This window comes from Myotis nattereri, assembly GCF_964212035.1.
Source record: "Myotis nattereri genome assembly, chromosome: 14".
In the NCBI taxonomy this organism is placed as follows: Eukaryota; Metazoa; Chordata; class Mammalia; order Chiroptera; family Vespertilionidae; genus Myotis; species Myotis nattereri.
The window spans coordinates 29,369,515-29,388,414 of NC_138089.1; the positions used below are offsets into that span (position 1 = coordinate 29,369,515).

General features: G+C 50.6%; 1 protein-coding gene across 1 annotated transcript; it reads right to left on the reverse strand.

Moving 5' to 3' along the window:
• Window positions 1-816: 816 nt before the first annotated feature.
• TMEM43 (transmembrane protein 43) lies at window positions 817-18,760 on the reverse strand. The gene is made up of 12 exons (XM_081105679.1): window positions 18,582-18,760; window positions 16,163-16,312; window positions 15,167-15,301; window positions 14,471-14,565; window positions 12,567-12,616; window positions 12,235-12,304; window positions 11,349-11,419; window positions 10,206-10,327; window positions 9,837-9,911; window positions 9,409-9,510; window positions 6,498-6,615; window positions 817-3,739 (listed from the first exon to the last, which is right to left on the reverse strand). The coding sequence occupies exons 1-12, from the start codon at window positions 18,591-18,593 to the stop codon at window positions 3,537-3,539; spliced, it is 1,203 nt and encodes a 400-aa protein (XP_080961805.1). The 5' UTR covers window positions 18,594-18,760; the 3' UTR covers window positions 817-3,536.
• Window positions 18,761-18,900: the final 140 nt, after the last annotated feature.

An 18,900-nucleotide genomic window follows, 5' to 3' on the forward strand; every position in this document is an offset into this window, starting at 1 on the left:
AGGTTGCCATGGAAACTGCAGAGCCTCACTCTTCCTGCACCAGAGCCCTTCCTCTTCTAGAGGTAAGCGACTTGCTTTCTGGGAATTAAGTCGAGCATCATCCTGTCTCCCCACACCAACCTGTTTTTCAGGCAGAGGTCAGCTCCTAGGAGGCACTACGGAAATCAAAACTTAGTTTTTAGAAATACAAGAATAGGTTTTGGAAAGTTATCACTCACCTGCTTCAAATCTTGTAATACATAAAAAGAACTATTCAAATTGCTAACTTCAGAATGGATAATTACAGCAGTCCTTTGCTTCAGAACAGGAGGCAAAAAGAATAAAAAGTTAATGTCACATGTTTGGCATTTCATGGGCTTTCTGCCAGTCCTCACAGCAAACTTGTGGGGGTACAATGGCATTGTTCCCATTTTACAGGTGAGGGGACTGAGGCTCAAAGTATTGATTTTCCCAACATAACATAGCCAATCAGTGACAGACTTGAGACTGGAACTCAGGTCTGTGCCAACCCAAAGCCAATGATGCCTTTTGGACTGTGGCTCCATCCCATCCTCCAGCACAATTCTGAAGATGGGTGAAGTGTGAATCCTTCACTTTAAATGCATCCAAAACAAAGTAGGCTTTGACATTTAAGACTTCTAAGTGCTAGAAATATTGAGTTGCCCTTTAAAAATACATATATTTTAACCACCAAAAACAACTTAGAACTGAGTCTAAAAATCATATGGTTTGTACTGAATTTTACGGCTGAATTCTTTAAGATAGAAATTTCAGAAAGAATACAGAGACAACAAAAGGAATAATGGCAATGTCCTCTAAAAGATACTTAAACATTTATTTTGATTTTTCTATCAAAAATACAAAGAATACAAATTTCATGATTTTTCCAAGGCATCAAATATTTCTTAACATTATTTTGCTCCTGAACACTTGAAATTGGCAGTAATTTAAAATCTTATACTTGGAAAAATTACAGACCAATCCCAAAGATTTTGTATATACAGTAAAACCTCGATAAAAGGAACTAATATGGGCAAAGGTGTGTCCATTAAAGCTGAAAGCCCATTATATAATAAAATAGGTTTTCCGAATGCATATATTAAAAAATTGCAAATTAGTTTACCTGTTTTCACTTATGTAGACATTTAATTAAAATTAAGTATATATGAAAGGTTTAATTTCACAGAAAAGTTTCCTACATGTATTAATTTTAAATTTATATTGAATAGATCTAGTAAATGTGTACATTCACCAGTCTCCACGAGTAAACAGATGCACACAGATGGGATGTGCCTTAGTGTATGTCGGAACTTCGGCGTTAAAACTGCTGCAGAAAGTGACACCATGCAACAACAACAATTACTGCTCCATGCGGTGTGATCACGTGTTTATCATTCACCAGACATTGTTTACAAGCAGTGATTCTTGGATTTAAATATGTAGATTATAGTTGTAGATATTTATGTCATCAAAATTACTTGTGTTTTTTCCAGCATATGGCCTATTCACTAAAATTTATTAAAAATACTAGTAACAGTAAATAACAAAAAAATAACCTGTTAATTACAAGCAACTCTTGGTTAAAAACATTTTTTAATTGAGAGGGTGTTAATTTCCACATAACATACAGACCGGAAATTTTGTCTGTTAAATTCTAAGTCCATTAAATCGAGGGTTTTACTGTACTGTATTTTCCAAAAGTATCCTTTGAGGATTTACAGCAGGAGTGGAGGGCCTTTTTTCTGCCAAGAGCCATTTGAGTATTTATAACATCATTTGCAGGCCACACAAAATTATCAACTTAAAAATTATCCTGCTATATTTGGTCAAACATTTAACTAACTCACCCCTAATGCCTTGGCAGGGCTAGACCAAATGATTTCTCAGACCTTATATGGCCCATAGGTCGGACATTCTCCACCCCTGATTTAGAGATTCAATGAAACTGCAGTGAACTATTTCAGTCCTTAAACCCAGATAAATCATCTGTGGGGCCAGCTGTCCCTACCATGAAGAATCTGTAACATATACCCGGACTATAGGAGATACTATTCAATGACTATTTTCAGAAGTTCTGACCCCTATTCAACTACCAGATACTTATTTGCCAAAGCAACCACTCCCAGCAAGGTAGAACAATTTCCAAGTAGTAAAAGATAAAGTAAAACCAAGCAAAGAATTTTTTAGGACATCAAGGTTACATTCTTTATCTCTCAAAGGGTGTGAGAGTAGTTGGGAAATATGTTAAGTGTGGGTAGATGTTATTTTGGAGGAGCAAAGTGGCAGACATGTAACAGAAAACCAATAGCAGAAGCAGCCATGGAGGCCCAGACACTGTATCAGACGTCCTCCATGATGAAAGGAATGAGGCCGGCAAGAGCACTCACATCTACAGCAAGCCCCAGGCCTCCAAGCTCGATTTTGATGGGGTCACTGTGAAGGAGCGCAGGATAATAAAGCTTCCAACCTTTTCCTTTAATAGTTGACTAAAAACTCGTAACTTCAAGTACACAGGTAGTGTCTGATGCCATAGGATAAAAGGAAAAGCTTTACCTTGTAGATATTCCCCAACGCCTCCCAGAGAGAAGACAAATCATTTTGTAACACTTATTTCAAAAGCATCTTAAAGCTTCCCAGTGACCCAGAATACTGACAACGGTAACTGGTTTTTTTTTAACCAGGTAAGTCACAGCCCCATTTAACACCTTTCTGTGCTCTGAACCTCAACTAGGGGTTAAAGGGTGTCTTTTTCTGTAACAGAAATGTTAGTCATTCAGGAGGTTTTCTATTTTGCTTTTCAAATCTTATTTTGAACTCCCTCGGGGTAGAGTACACATGAAGTGAGGCAATAAAAACTCAGAGCCTTTGGAGATACTGTACACTAAGGAGATTCTGCCAAACCATAAAAAGAGTAAAGCCCAACAGATGTCCAATTTCCCTCAGGTCAAAGCCAGTGGATTTGTTTTTTTGAAGTATCAAATCAAGTTCTAGCCACAAACTGGGTTTATAGTGACCCTGCTTTGCAGGGTAGGGGCTTAGTCTTGGCAATACAGCACCAATTGGCGACAGCTGATAAAGGTGGCCCTTTAGTATCAAGGGAGCGGCTAGTGGTGTGGCAGAGCCTGGCACTCATCTCCGAGGAGGAGAGGCAGGAGGGGGTAAGGCAGCAGGTCTCTGAGTGTCACCTGGATATCTGAAGACACCAGCTAGATGATGCATGCAACCAGCCACACACAGTCCCAAGAGAAGGGGGAAAACAAGTGGGAGAACACTTGTCATGCCGCCAGATAGGAGCTGCCTTCTGCCCATCAAAGCTGCTCACTGACAAGACAAGGGGTGGAGAGACTTAACAGATGAACACCAAATCCGACGTAAGGGCACGCTGCCAAGTCTGGCCCCTTGAAGAGTGGAGCAGGTGCAGAATCTAAAACCAGTGCGGACTCATGCTCTGGTGTGGAGCAGGGTCAGAGGAGGGGGCACAGGGTGAGCTGGATCCTGAAACTCAAATGGGTGTTGTGTAGGTGCCAGGGCCTGTTTCACTCCAGCTTTTTGGCTGGCACCCGTGTCCGAGCAATGATGATGGGCACCAGGGCCAGACAGGCGATGAAGAGGGCCCACAGGGGCCGGTAGAAGAGCCAGCCAGCAGCCACGGTCAGCAGGGTCAGTGAGGTGGCCACACAGAAGGCAAAGGCCTTCAGGCCAATGTTGACCAAGTCTCGGAAGACAGGAAACCAGTCCACTGTGGGGAAAAGAAAGGCAGTGAGGCTTCCGAGGACGCCATGTTCTATGTCTCAAAGTCAGCAGATGGTTCCTGTCTCTAGACAAGGATGAGCCCCTGCTGCCAGGTGAGTAAGGGGAGGAGAGGGTCATTGGTGGAAGGCAAATAACTTAGTGAGGACTGAAAGATCCAAAAGAGGAGCCCTCACTCCTAAGCTGCGTGGGCACACTGACTGACCACCCGCTGCACACTGCTCCAGGGAGAAGGCATGTACAAGTGCTTTGTGAACTTTAAACTGCATGTTGAAATCAATCTAAAGCCAATATAAAGACATTTGGCCATGGGTGGTATGCCCAGTGGTTAGAGTATCTGCTGCCCCCCCCCCCCCACTCCCCCCCACACACACACCAAAGGGTCACAAGTTTGATTCCTGGTCAAGGGATGTACCTGGTTGCAGGTTCAATCCCCGGCCCCCATGGACACATCAGGAGGCAAACAGTCGATGTATCTCTTTCACATCAATGTTTCTCCCTCGTTCTCACCCCCTACCCCCCACTTCCACTCTCTAAAAATCAATGGAAAAAATATCTTTGGGTGAGATTAACAACAACAAAAAGACATTCGACTGTAACAGTGGCAAATAGCATTTGCTGTGCACTCACAAAGGAGACTGGGCAGACTTTTCTGTGGGTGCCTATCTGGGCCCCTCAGCCACTCGTGGAGGTATTTGTTCATTGAGGCAGCAGGTTGTTACCAATTATCTACATGCCCAGCTCTGCATGGACTGAGGGAAACAAATTAGCCTCAGCTGGCCCCTGCCCCAAGGCTCTCACAGGCCCAGTATGAAGTCTAGGATCTGGCTAAATCCATGTGGAACTACCCTGTCCCTGGCCTGTCTAGCATCCCATGGCTGCTATCCACTGGGGGAATCTCCACTCAGTCCCCAGGAGGCCCCAGTAGTCTGGTGCCACTGGATTTGCAGAGGAAGCCCTGGTGCCCTGCCTTGACTACAGGGTCCTGCAGGCCACCTCACGGCTCATCTTTGTCTACTCTCAGGTAGCACCCCTATTTGGCCTTCTTACAGTATAAAACATAAGAAGCAGAGTTCACGTTTTATACTGTTGATCCTGTGTCAGGCACTACCTGTACCATCTCACCTAACCCACAGGCCTAACCCTTGTAATGCTGGTATTATTTTTGTGTTGTTTTTTAATCCTTATCCAAGGATATGTTTTTTATTGATTTGAGAGAAACATAAATGTGAGAAACATGGATCAGTTGCCTCCCATACGTGCCCCAACCAGGGATCAAACCCGTAACCTAGGTTATATGTCCTGACTGGGAATCAAACTCCCAACCTTTGGGTGTGCGCGGGACAATATTCCAACCACTGAGCCACCCAGCCAATGGAAGGCTGGTGCTATTCTTCACCTCATTTTACCCACAAGGTCACGAGGCCCAGGGAGTTTAACTTGCCCTAAGTCTTACAGCTAGAAAGCGCCAGAGCCAGGACTTAAACTCAAGACTGTTTGAGCCCAGAGCCTTAGCTCTAAGCAATGGCTCTGAGCCTTGAAAGGACAGGGACTTTGTCCTGTTCATTGTGTGGTCTCCTGGGCTCAGAGCAATGCCTTGCTCACTCCAGGCGCTCAGTAAATTCTTAATGAACAATTTTGTGTTGCAGGCTCCTGAATCACTCCCCCTGCACTTTGGATCTCTCCATCCTCTGAAGTCTGTTCTGAATCTGGAATGTCAGCATTTCAGGTACGGAGAGAATCAGAGGAGCACAGGCAGGCAGAGATTCAAAGAAGGGCCCTTTGAAATAGACTCCAACCTTCTCATCTTGATGATGGGGCAACAGAGTCTCTGAGAGGAAAAATGACCTGTCCAGGTCACCCAACCACAATGGGCTTAGTGCAGAGGAAAAAGTTGGAGGGTTCTATTCAAATGCAGATCTCTCCTGAATGGAGCTCAGAAGTTGCCCAAGTGACCCAGCCTGGTTCAGGGCTGAGTGCCTTTCTGAGCACAAATCATCTATCCAAGGAAAACCTTGGAGAAGTGTCCTTCCCCTCCCTGAAACTCAGTTTTCCCGTCTGCAAATGAGGCAGGTGGCCCTCCTGCTCTCATAGTCGGGTATATGCAGCCAGATCTCTCCCAAACTGGAATGGGTAAGTGGGGGAAAGGTTTCTGTTGGGGCTCAGAGAAGGCTGAATCATCTGACTGGACAGGGACACACTGGGATAAAGGCTCATGGAAAGTCCTCTGAAGTCCCATCCTCCCATTCCTCTGATTGCAACAGTCTAGACCTGCCCTTACTCAATCAGCTGGGCACTGAGTCCTGAACCAGGCTGCGTCACTTGGGCTACTGGGTTCACGGGTGCCAACCTCAGGCTATGGGAGCAGCCCAGCAAACTCTCCCTTGTGCCCCAGAATTGCTGGCTATCCCAAATCTAGCCCAGAAGTATAACAATTTTTTTAGTGTTTGCTATTTGCCAAATATTTCATAAAACTACAAATGAGACAGTTGCAGCTAGCACGGAAAAGAGGATGGCCCCAGGTCCAGAGCTCGGACCTAAGATTTCAAGTCCAGCTCACTGCAAAGGGCTGGCCCTTCATCCCAAAGCTGTGGAGTAGGTACTCAGAGATGGGCCAAATGCCCGCTCCCTGCCCAAGTTGCATACCATCAGGCCAGAAAAGCTGACAGACGGTGTGAGAAGCATGGAGCAAGCACAAGGGGCTACAGGAGGGCGAGCAAGATTCCCACCCCAGTCTCCCCACCTACCCAGGGTATAGAGGATCCGTGTCATGAGGTTAAGGCCCATAAACATGGCCATCCAGCCAGCAGCCCGCAGGCCCCATGTCTTCATGGAGTTGCTCTTTTGTTCTCTAAGAAACACCTCCTGTAGGACAAAGCAGGGCGGGTGGCTGAGGGGGACATAGCAAAGCAGGAGACACTGGCCATTTCTGAACAGACGGAGGGAGGTAAGGCCGCATCTCCCTCCCAGGTCTGAGTGCCTCCCCCACCTAGCAGTCTGCCGGGCCATTCTTTCCCTTACCATCCTCTAAATGCTGAAATTCTCTGACTGCTTCAGTCTACACTCTCCCAGGAAGGTGCCTTTCTGGGCCTCACCCCCTGGCTCCCACCGCCTATGTGACATCTCCACTGCATATCTTGGCACATCTGACACTGACTCTCGAGTTTCCACCCCAACCTGTTCTCTGTCATCTCCATCTCAGCAAATGGTACCACCCACCCACCTGCATAAGCCAAAACCTGGGCGTCAAACTTGGCTTGTTCCTCCCCTCACCATCTCTCATCCTGGCCATCAGCAAGTCCTGTCAACACGGGGTCCACATTTCCTCAAATCCTCTCTCACCACCATCACCCCTCTCACCAGGGCCCCTTCAGTAGCCTCCTCCCCATGGGCCTCCCTGCTTCTGCCACCACCGCCACCTTCTCCATGCAACCAGCGTCGCCTCAGCCCCATTGGGGCACAGGTGAGACCTCCCCTGCCTTGGGGCCTTTCACATGCGGTTGCTCTGCTGAGAGCATGTTTGCCCAGTTATGCCTGACCAGCTCCTACACGTTCTTCTAGTCTTGGCTGAAATGCCTTGTCTTCAGAGAGCCTACCTAGACATTATCTATAATAATAATATGATAGCTAACTGATAGCTAACACTTACTGCTTACTATTTATCAGTCATTGTCCTAAGTGCTTTACAAGTATTACTTAATCCTCAAAATAATTTGATGGTCCTAACCGGTTTGGTTCAGCGGATAGAGTGTCGGCCAGCAGACTCAAGGGTCCCAGGTTCGATTCCAGTCAAGGGCATGTACCTTGGTTGCGGGCACATCCCCAGTAGGGGGCATGCAAGAGGCAACTGATCGATGTTTCTCTCTCACTGATGTTTCTAACTCTCTATCCCTCTCCCCTCCTCTCTGTAAAAAATCAATAAAATATATTTTTTTAAAAATAACTTGATGAGGAGGCACACTTATCTCCATTTTACAGAAGAGGAAGCTGAGGCTCTGAGAGGGTAAGTGACATGCCCAGGGTCTCACCCCAGCAGGTAACTAAGCTATGAGCTTGAGGGCATGTCTGTTTTATCCCTATGTCCCTGGGGCTCAATAAAATGGATCATCTTCACAACAACCAAGTAAGGTAGGAATAATTGCAATAATCATTTTTTTTTAATTTCCATTTTACAGAGGGGCCAACAGGCTGAGAGGATAATCAACTGGCTCAAGGTCCCGTAGCCAGCAGAAGGCAGAGCAGGGCTTGAGATGGGGCCATCTCCAGTGCCCATGCTTGTCCACACTGCACTCTCCTGTCCCCAGGACTGACACCTGGACAGCTTGACTCCCAGGGTTTGGTTTCTAAGGGCCCCAGGTTGCCTCCTTGGCTCAGGGCCTTCTCTCCCTGCTTAACAGACCCCAGACCCTGTGCTGGAGGCCCAGGGTGATCAGGAAGCTCCTGCCCATCTCCACTCTCACAGTCTTCCCTCCTGGGGAGTAATCTAAGCCATGAACCCACCACTCCTCTGGGGGCAGCTCACACCCAGCCTTTGCCTGCAAGAGGATGGAAGCCTGGGGTCAGGGCTGACGCTCTGGGAGAGAGAGAAAGGCCTGGACAGGGCTTCCTAATATTAGAAACTCCCCAGGGGGCCCTGAGAGTTGCTGGAGGAAAGGGTGACTCATGCCATGTCAGGCTGGGAGGTGGCAGCTCCACCCTGAGGTTGGTAACTGGGCTCCTAGGCTGCAGCCCAACCACACCCTAGTCCTGGTTAGAGAAGGCTGGGCCCATGCAGCTCCCCGGGGTTGGGAGCTAAAATGAGAGGGATGACAGCTGAGGGCCTAAGCTGACGCCTGCCCACTACCCTTTTCAAGACCTTCTGATGCAAAACCCAGCAATCCTAATCAAAGCAAGCACAGAATATGTACAGTGATACACTGTGTTCAACAATGGAAAAGCTGTATCTTTCTGTTAAAGAGGATTTCCTGCTTAGAGAAGAGTGGCTAACTTTTAAGGCATGCAACTGAACTACTCGGTACATCTTTGTACCCCTTCTCCTTGGGACTTAAGGGGAGGCATGACCAGAGGAAGGGGGTGCCTGCCCTCACCTGGTGAGACTCTGCAGCTCAAATCCCTTCACTGCCACCTAATCCACCCCCTCACAGGGACCCTGCCTCTTCAGGAGTCTTCTTCCCCTGACCACTCTCTCTGGGTGCTGGCCACACGGACACTCTTGATGTTCCCAACAAGGTGAACTCTGACCTGCCTGGACTGCTTCCAGCACTGACCCCCTCTCTTCACTTGGCTCTCAGCAGAAATGTTACTCAGAGAAGCCTTTCTAGACCACTGTCAAAGCAGGCTCCCTATTACGCCCGTTTATCTCCAAGCATCTGCCTCCCCTTCCTGATACTCAGCGCAAGGTGCCCTTACTTGTTTTGCTGATGAGTCACTCTCCCCCACAATACTGGACGCCAGTGAAGGAGTCTGTTTTGCCCAGTGTTCTATCCTCCGTGTCCAGCACAGTCTGGCACACGGGAAAATGCTTACTCCAATTTCTTTGTTGCCTCATTGCACTGGCTATGACCTCTAGTAGTAGGTGCTTATTTAATAACCTTATTAAAAGTGGCAGGGAGGGGTACACCAGTCCCTCCATCACAGAGGTAGACAGCAGCAACTCACCTCGGCTGAGAAGTCCCCATGGTGCAGGAGAAGCAAGGTGTCCCCAGACTTGGTGGAATATGGGACTAGCTGGTCACCTCGCTGCCGGGCAATCACAGTGACCTGGTCAGAGAATTGAGTGTTGGAGCTGAGACAGTGCCCAGCCCACCCGGCTCCAGCACCCCTCTACACTGTGTGTCTCCTAGGGAAGTGAGTGAGGAGACCGATGCCATCCCAGTTCTTAACCTGGGGTCTACAGATATCCATGGATGGCTTCAGGGCACACAGACCTCTGACACTGCTCAAAGGCATGCCTCACTGAATACGAGCACATGAGCACAGTTCCTGGAGGGAGGGTCCAAAGCCACATTCCCAATGCTGTCCATGGTGTCCATTCCCAGGGAGATCGGAAAGCCCTGCCTGAGTCTGCCCTGGAGAAGTTACATTACCACATGAGCTGGACCCAGGTCAGGGTCGTCGCTGCTCAGCCCGGCATAGGAGAAGGATACTCGCACATCTCCGACCTGGGGGGTGGAAGAAAGGGGGGTGAGTGAGGCCAGGAGCAGTCAGCCTGGGCCTGGTTCCATGGCACTGTCGAGCCCCTACACTCACCCTCTTTTCCCACCCCTGTAGCTTTTCCCAGGTGGCTCCATCACCTAGAACTCCCTCCCCTCCCATTTCATTTGACCAAGTGCAGCTGTGGATGCCACCAAACGGAATCAGTCTTAAGCGAGAACGTGACTGCTGTGTATTCCTGGGAGATGGTACTTCAGGGGCCCTGATCTGTACTATCTGAACTGTCAAGTCCCTCTGTGCACCTCTGGGTACTTGGGGTTTTCACTGTGGTAGAAATAGTCTCCCCGGCGAATGATGTCCACGTGTGGGTCCTCCAGCTTGGACAGGCTCAGTGGCTTGAAGTTGTCGACTTTGTCAATGAGGCCTGAGAGAAACCGGGTGGTTAGAGACGATGGTGTGCAATTTGAAACCCCCTGATCTTAAACCCCTCAACCTGACATCCTTCCCACCGCACCCTCACACAGCCCTGCCAGCTGCCCCCTCCTGGCTCATTCTCCTCAGGGCCTTCAGCGCACGACCCCCACGCACAGTGCCCTGCTCCAGCCCCCGCTCTTCCACTGCTGCCCCTTGCCAGCCCCACTGCAGTCTCCCTCTCCTCCAGGAAGCCTTTCCTGTCCCCTCTCCATCCAGTCAGAGTGACCACAGCTCTGAGAATGGTCTTGGCTCTGCACCCATTCCACCTGGGGTCTGGTTATCCATGTCCAAGCCTGGCTCCCATGCTGCACGGAGACCCCTGGAGGCCAGGCTGGTGGGCACTAGCTAAGCAACAGAGCAGATGGCAGAAGGCCAAGCCCTCGATCCCAGCCTCTCCTCCCTCACCTTGGTTATTTGGGTCCTCAGTGTCTTCTCTCCCACCTTCCTGGGTCAAGCTCAGGGACAGAGCCCTAGGATTTCCTGTGGCCCGTGATACTGCCCTGCCCCTTGAAACCCACTCTTTGGAATAACTTGGTGGGGAGGGGGATGAGCCACCCACTCCTTGGCACAGGATGAGATGCCATATGGGGCTCAGCGGTGGAGCCCTCAGGGAAAGCGTTGGCTCGACTACTGTCTCAGGGCCCTTGAGGAAGGGCTCTCGGCTTTGTCTGGTCAGAACAGGCACCGGCACCACAGCAGCGCCTGGCAGTCCTTCTCTGGAATAATCCAGGGGTGCGAGGAACCTGCCCGCGGTGGGGGTGTTCTACACGAGTCCCCGCCTCCTAGATATTTGCCTTCTCTCTGACCCCAGCCCAAACCATGATCCTTGGAAAGGTTCTGGTTGATCCATGTCCAGGGCAGCAGAGCCACCTTCACCACTGAAGGGCTGAGTGCTGAAGGCACCAGTGGCTGAATAGAAGCAAAGAACCTCTGGGCTGGCGATGGCTCACCCGAAGGGGCCAGAGACTTACCTGCCGAGAGGAAAAACCTGCCAATCTGGACGAAGGGGGCTGTTGCTATGAACGACTCCACGGCCATCGCACTGTGGGAAAGAGGGAGCTATCAGGGAAGCAGGACACCAGGTGGGAATATCTGAGTTCCTTTGGGTTGTGCTGGGGAGGGTCCCTACCCAGATGGCTCCTGCAAGTCCAGACCAGCCAGGCACTGCAGACATCTTGTCTTTACCAACAACTCCACCCCCTGGGTGACCTCAAGTCCCCCTTCCCTGGATGGAACATCCTCATTCTGTCTCCTGTTCCCAGAGCTCATACCCTCTTGCCTAGACCCCAACCAGCCTGTCCCACCCCCAGCCATTAGATGGACCTTCCATGGACCTCACAGCCTCACTGACCCCAGCCCCAGGTAGTGTGTAAGCCCACTGTGCACATTAACACCAGGCCTGCTCCACCCCACGCCCCTGAGCTAACGTCCCCCTGCCAAAACCCTACAAGGGCCCAGATCACATGTCACTGCTCCTGTAAGCCCTTCCTGACTGTCCTCCTTCCCTATGGCTAATGGTTAACAAAGGCTTCCCTGGTACTACACATGCAAATCCCTTTGGGCAAGTGTCCAGGCCTTGCCCAAATTCATGACTTGTTTGAGGGTAGCTTGTTTGGGGTCAGGGAAGTTGGGTCTCGCCTCTGTTCCTGGTGCCCAGGAGCTGTCCCATCTAGCACCCAGACTTGTGCCAGGGAGTAGGTGGTCATCCCAGACCACAGTGTGGCCCACATGTCCAACACTTTAATCAACTCATGAGGCAGAAGTAACTCAGTCCCATTACTCAGATGAGGAAGCTGAGGCTGGAGACATGCCAGTGACGGCTAAGGCTGCACTCAGGCCTGGGGGCCCAGACCTCACCTAGGGTTTTTGTGGCCAATCTCTCGGTCGAAGTTTCTGCTGTTGATGATTTCCGACCGCCATTCAGGGTCTGTTGTGGGAAGAGGGAACAACTCAGCAACCATTGTAGTAGTGGTCACATGTCCAAGGTCCACTTACCCAAGCCTGTGACCATTCTAGAGCTGAAGGGGCAGCTCTTAGAGCCTCGCTGGATGATGGGAGAGCAGGGCTTTGAGCACCAGCACCCAGGGACCCCGACACCTGGTTCCGTGCCCTTCCCCACTGCAGGGATGTGCCCAGCATCTGCCCACAGGCCTGGGATGTGGCCCTGGAGAACAGGGGCCTATACTCACTGTAGGAGTACTTCCTCTCTGTTTTCACCTGCCCGTCCTCAGTATAATCTCTGTGGGGAAAGCACAGCAGTTCCAGAGTCAGTCTGTCACCCTGAGACATTCCCATCTCTAAGCATCTCCAGCTGAAGCAACTTGGGGCTACCCAGTCAAACTGCCCAAATGGAGCAGGCCTTGTCTGCACCAGCCCAGACAGGCTGCTCACTCCCTGGCAGAGAGCCAGCTCCAGCCATTGAAGGCCCTGACCCGGGAAAAACTGCTTTCTCATCTGGAGCTGAAATTTGCCTCTGCCTGGCTCACACCAAGGGTAACAGTTCCTCTCTCTGGACTCAGAGATCTGGCTGTACCCTCTGCTCCAGGACAGCCCCATGGAGACCCTCTACAGGCGCCCTGCGCCAGGCTGAGCTTGAGCTGCTCCGGCTCACCCAGCCACCTCTCCACCCCTCAACTCATGGTCCATTTGGCTCAGGTGGGGGTGGCCCACCATAGTTCCAGGTGACCCCCACCATGGCCACTGAGAGTCTCCCCTAAGACATCCGTTAAAACTGATAGGATGTTGCCCTAGACCAGGGGTGGGCAAACTTTTTGACTCGAGGGCCACAATGGGGTTCTTAAACTGGACCGGAGGGCCGGAACAAAAGCATGGATGGAGTGTTTGTGTGAACTAATATAAATTCAAAGTAAACACCATTACATAAAAGGGTACAGTCTTTTTTTTTTTAGTTTTATTCATTTCAAACGGGCCAGATCCGGCCCGCGGGCCGTAGTTTGCCCACGGCTGCCCTAGACAGTTTGGCTCAGTGGATAAGAGTATCGGCCTGTGGACTGAAGGGTCCCGGGTTTGATTCTGGCCAAGGGCACATGCCCAGGTTGTGGGCTCGATCCCCAAAGGGGTGCATGCAGGAGACAGCCAACCAATGATTCTCTCTCATCATTGATGTTTCTATTTCTTTCTCTGCCTCTCCCTTCCTATCTGAAATCAACAAAAATATATTTTTTTTAAAAAAAGAAACCTGATAGAATGTTGCCAGCTGGGTGGTTCAGTAGGTTGGAGTGGTGTCCTGTGCACTAAAAAAGTTATGGGTTCAATTCCCGGTCAGGAAACACATACTTAGGTTGCGGGTTCAATCCCTGGTCAGGGTGCGTATAGGAGGCAACCAAGTGATATATGTTTCTCTCTCTCTCCCTCTCTCTCTCTCTCTCTCTCTCTCTCTCTCTCTCTGTCTTTCTCTCTCTCCCCTCCCCCCCATTTCTTCTCTCTAAAAATCAATAAAAACATATCCTCAGGTGAGGATTAAAAATAATATTTTTTAAAAACTCATAGGATGTAAGCCAGGAGGCCATTTCTGTCCCCTCATGGGAGAGAAGATGGAATTAACACATGGGAAAAAAAATTGTTTGTGGCCTGAAACCAGTAACGCCTTAAGCTCAGGCCACTCTGCATTGGATTTCTGCCACCTCCAAACAAAAGATCACTCACTAATAACTTCGGGATAATTTGACATTTCTCTGATAGACGATTTCATACTTTAAATTTCAGAAGTGTCAAAATGAAAGTCACCTGCATGTTACCCTCACATCTGCACCTTCTCTACCCCCAGCTGGTTTCCACCCACCGGTACCTCACCTGGACTCCTCGGTTTCCACCCACCGGTACCTCACCTGGACTCCTCGGTTTCCACCCACCGGTACCTCACCTGGACTCCTCGGTTTCCACCCACCGGTACCTCACCTGGACTCCTCGGTTTCCACCCACCGGTACCTCACCTGGACTCCTCGGTTTCCACCCACTGGTACCTCACCTGGACTCCTCGGTTTCCACCCACTGGTACCTCACCTGGACTCCTCGGTTTCCACCCACCGGTACCTCACCTGGACTCCTCGGTTTCCACCCACTGCTACCTCACCTGGACTCCTCGGTTTCCACCCACTGGTACATCTCCACGTGCCGCCGCAGCTTCACCGCCGGAATGTGGACCCCATAGTTCGGATCAGACAGGAGCTTCAAAAAGAATCAAACAAATCAAAAGTGAATACATAAAAAACAGAACCACACCGGCCCAGAAGGCCTGGCTCGGGGGAAGCTGGACTAGAAAAGAAACAGACAGAGGACCAGGACGGGACAGGACAGAGAACTCTACGTTGCTTCACGTAGGAGAATGGAGTGAAGCTGCCTTTCCCAAGTTCTAAACCAATGCCTGTGACATGTGCCTCACAGCACAGGCTCAGGCTACATGGCCCAGTGGCCCTGGAAAGGTCCCATAACCAGAGTACCTTCGTGGCCTTGCACTAGACACACATGCTAATCATCATCATTAAAGCACCTATTTGTGAAGCTTATGCCACATGCCAGGCACTGTGCCAGGATGTTAGCTACTTAATCCCACCCAGTCTTCAGAACTGGCCCCCCAATTTGTTACAATTCTTCTCCCCAATTTACAGATGAAGATGTTGAGACTCAGAAGTGATGGGTCCACACAGCTGCTGAGTGTGGGGTCAATAATCACACCCATGTGTGTCCATGCTTTCAAAATCCTCAACCGAACAATGTCTAGTGATGTGCCGCACGCCTCCGGGGGGTCAGCAGCCATGGTGAAACGCACCTTGGATGTCCGCAGGGCCCCAATGATGTGCACCAGCCTCCCCTCGTTCTCCGGAGCCACACTGTGGATGCTGTCAGGGGACACCACAAGTGAGAGCCCCTCAGCCAGGGCGGTGGCTGTCTTCAACGCGCGACCCTGTGAGCAAAGGGGAGTGAGCATTTCAACAGCTCAGGCGTAGCCTGACACAGCATCTCAGGGCAGCATGGGCCTCAGAGAGCATTGAGACTGACGTTCCCCTGTTGCAGTTGGAAAACAGGTCTACCAAGTGGCGGTGTGGGGACTGAAACCCAGGGTTCCTGCTTTCCCAGGCAGACCTCTTCCCACCCCCGCACTGCCTTCATACTAGAGCTAGCTGCCGTTTTGTCTGCTTTGTACCCCTTTCCCTATTTTCCTCTGCTTTCTCCTCCCCTTCCCTACTCAGTCCATGTGATTTACTTGGGTGTCAGTCCAAATCATGTGACCCAGGCCTAGCCAATCAGAACATTTGTTCATTGGCCATAGGGACTGGTTCAGAGTAAACACTGAGACCCAAGCCAGGACTCAGAGATCTCCCTGCAACTGTTGCTAAAATCATTTAGAAGGAGATGGTTCCTTTGTTCTCTGGGGCTGCTAAGCTGATTGGATATAAACCTGGAATTCCTTTGCCACCACAAAGGAAGAGTCTGCCAAAAAAAAATCTACAACAGAGAAACACAGACAGCAGATAAAGAAATGGAGATTCCTAGTGACCCAGCATAAATGCCTGGATGCAACCATGCCTAAAGCTGGTGCTACCCCCAGGATTTCAGGTGTGTTAACCTATCCACTCTCTTCTCACTTATTTTGGTTGGGGTGGGATGTGTGTGTCAAATCACAAAGAATTCTGGTGAATTCAACATCCCCCTCTCTCTATTGTAAAATCTAAGTCCTTATTACTAAATCCAGCCTCTGGATTCACAGCCTTTGCCCCCTGACGCTATGGGGAAGCTCATGCTGCACAGACCCTGAACAATTTACCTCATTGGTAAAAATTAAGTAGAAGGAGAGTAGGAAGGTCACGAGCCCCACAAACATCCCACCCGAGGTCTCGCTCAGCCGCTCCAGGAAGCCTGGCTGGGGGTCAGTCGTAATTTTGACATGTTCTCTTCTATTACTCATATTAGAATACTGAAAAAAAAATGAATAAAATTTAGTTTTTAAAATAAATCAAATTTCATTATTTATACTCAGTTTTCATCTCAATTATATATGGTAAAAATGCACAGATATTAAGTGTACAGTTTGATGGGTTTTGACAAATACATACCCCATTTGACCAATATCCTGGACAAGATACAGAACATGTCTATCACCCTAGAAAGTTTCCTTGTGCCCCTTTCCGGCCAACACTCCCCTCTCCCCACCTCCCAGAGTTAACTACTATAAGTTGGTAAGGTGGGTAGAGATGACACCCCCAGTCCACATTCTGAATCAAATTCCCTATGAACAGGATAATGGAGACTTCCTCTGCTCATCCTCACTACCCACCCCTACACCTATCCTAACCTGAAGGGCACCTTCCCGAGCCTTCTGCCTTCCCTTCCAAGTCATCTTGATGTTGGCTGCATAATGAGTGTTGAATACCTCTATGTATCCTCAGTGACACATACCCTTCCAGTCCCAGCACGCTGGGCTCAAAAGTAATGAGCTGTGGGAACAGAGGTCAACACACAGGCCCTGAAAATCACTTGCTGTGAACCCCTGGGTAAGTTGCTCTACCTCTCTGATCCTGTGTACTCGTTTATAAAATGGAGATGGTAAACAGAACCTGTGACAGGACAGTGGTTACACTGCTTAAAAAATCTTCGTCACCTGCCTGCTCCACCCCACCAGGGCTTGGTGGCTCCTCCCCTAAATACACACACCGGGCTACTAGAAGCAACAAAGACTTGGCAATAGAGGATACCCAAATTCATCGACATTCCTTGGCAAGGGTCAGGTCCCAACATATCCCAGATGGTCTCTGCCCACCAGGATGGACCAGGATGGACACTGTGAATTTTTTTCATATATTAAGTTCCTACTTCACACCAGGCACTGTTGAAAGCATAGCCTCCCTTAAACTTCCCAGTAACCCATCCCACTAGAGATCAGGGCCACACAACTACAGAGAGAAGGAAAGTGGATTTGCCCCCAGGTCTGCCTGACTCCAAAGCCTGCCATTTTCAGCACCTTCCCCTGACGTCATCTGCCAAGCTGGCTGTGAGACCTGGGCAAGTGCCTTCCCCCCGCTGGGGAAAGTCTCCATCTGTAAAATGCGGTGGTGGGGGTATGGGGGCGGATAGGAGTCCACCTTTAGGGGTAAGTGAGTCTCCTGACTGCCCTCTCTCCTGGCAGACCCTGGGCCTCATGGACCACCTCTGAGGCCTTTCTAGGTGCAGCATTCAAGGCCTCTAGGCCTCGAAGACAACTCTAATCTGGGGCAGAGTGGCTCAGGCTGTCAGCCACACAAACTCTGCCTCTCGGAGGGTGTGGGAGGTGGAGAGGATCCTTGGAGACAGAGAGGGGGCGTGGAAGGAGGGTGTGACCGGCCAGGAGAGAGTGGGTAGGACACGCCACCACAGCGGGAGGGAGTGTCTGGGGCTGGCCGGGTTCCCCAGCTGGCTCCAGAAGCACTTTCACAGAGGAAGGGAGTGGTGAGTCACCAGCTACTCCCCTAGGCAGCACCCTGGTGGAAAGGGCCGCTCGATTTGTTGAATGAATGTTGCACTTAAGTAGAATGGCTCTTGAGAAACGCTGGCTGCGGGGAGAAGAGGCCAGCGGCCTTTGGAAAGGATTCACCTCCAATCGGGACCTTTCTAGCCAAACCCACGCTAGGAGGATGAGCGGCCAGGCAGCAGGGAAATGCGCCCTCCTACGGTCACCCTACCTCCTCCGCTCCCACCATGCCCGTCCGCAGCATCACAGCCTCGGTTCACCTACCCGCCGAGGCGGGAGCTCACTGCCTGCACAGAAAGCCCTGTCGGTCCCTGCTGGACAGCTCCGCCCGGGCGGCATCGGCCTCCCCACCCTTCCCGCGGACTCGCCCCCTCTCTGCGGTCACGTCCAGCTCCGCAAATCTGGGAACAAGGGCCCCGGCGGTAACTGGGGATGAAGGTGGGGCTGCTGGGAGGTGCCGCGCGCAAGCAGATCCCAAATGTCCGGGGCAACACCTCCTGGGTCTCCCTGCCCACAAAAGCGCGCCCAAGAATACGGACAAAAGGAGTCTGGAGTCTGGACAGGCTAAGAGAAATGAATAGATGGATTAGCTGCCGGGAGGCATGCAAACAGCATGCAAAGGGAGCCAGCGGGACGCACAGACCAGGGTCAGTCGGACAAGCAAAATGGATCCACGGGAGGAAAGAGGCCCCGTGACGGGGAAGTTTGGGTGTGGCCCGACAGACCAGGGGACACTCACATTCGCGGCCATGGTGAGGCCCGGCTCGCCGCCCCGGCTCGCTCTGCTCAGGGAGGAAAGGGGTTTACGGCCAGAGTGCGGACGACCTCTCGTCTGCCTGAGTTGCGAAAACGCGCGTGAAGCCCAGAACCAGAGGGGATGTACTACAATGTTACCGCCCCGTGATCTCCAGCCTCTCTGCGCATGCGCGCCGCAAGGTCTTTTGGAAAACGTAGTCCGTGGTCAGGCACTTTCGCCACAAAGTTGCAAAAGGCCTGGTATGTCACTGATACGCCTGCTCATTGCAAGGCTTTCTGGGAAATGTAGTTCCTGCTGCCCG

Coding starts and splice junctions, on each gene's coding strand:
- TMEM43 (XM_081105679.1), bottom strand. Junction 6,616..9,408: donor ATGGGGACTTCTCAGCCGAG/GTGAGTTGCTGC, acceptor TTTGTCCTACAG/GAGGTGTTTCTTAGAGAACA. Junction 3,740..6,497: donor ACGGATCCTCTATACCCTGG/GTAGGTGGGGAG, acceptor TTTTCCCCACAG/TGGACTGGTTTCCTGTCTTC.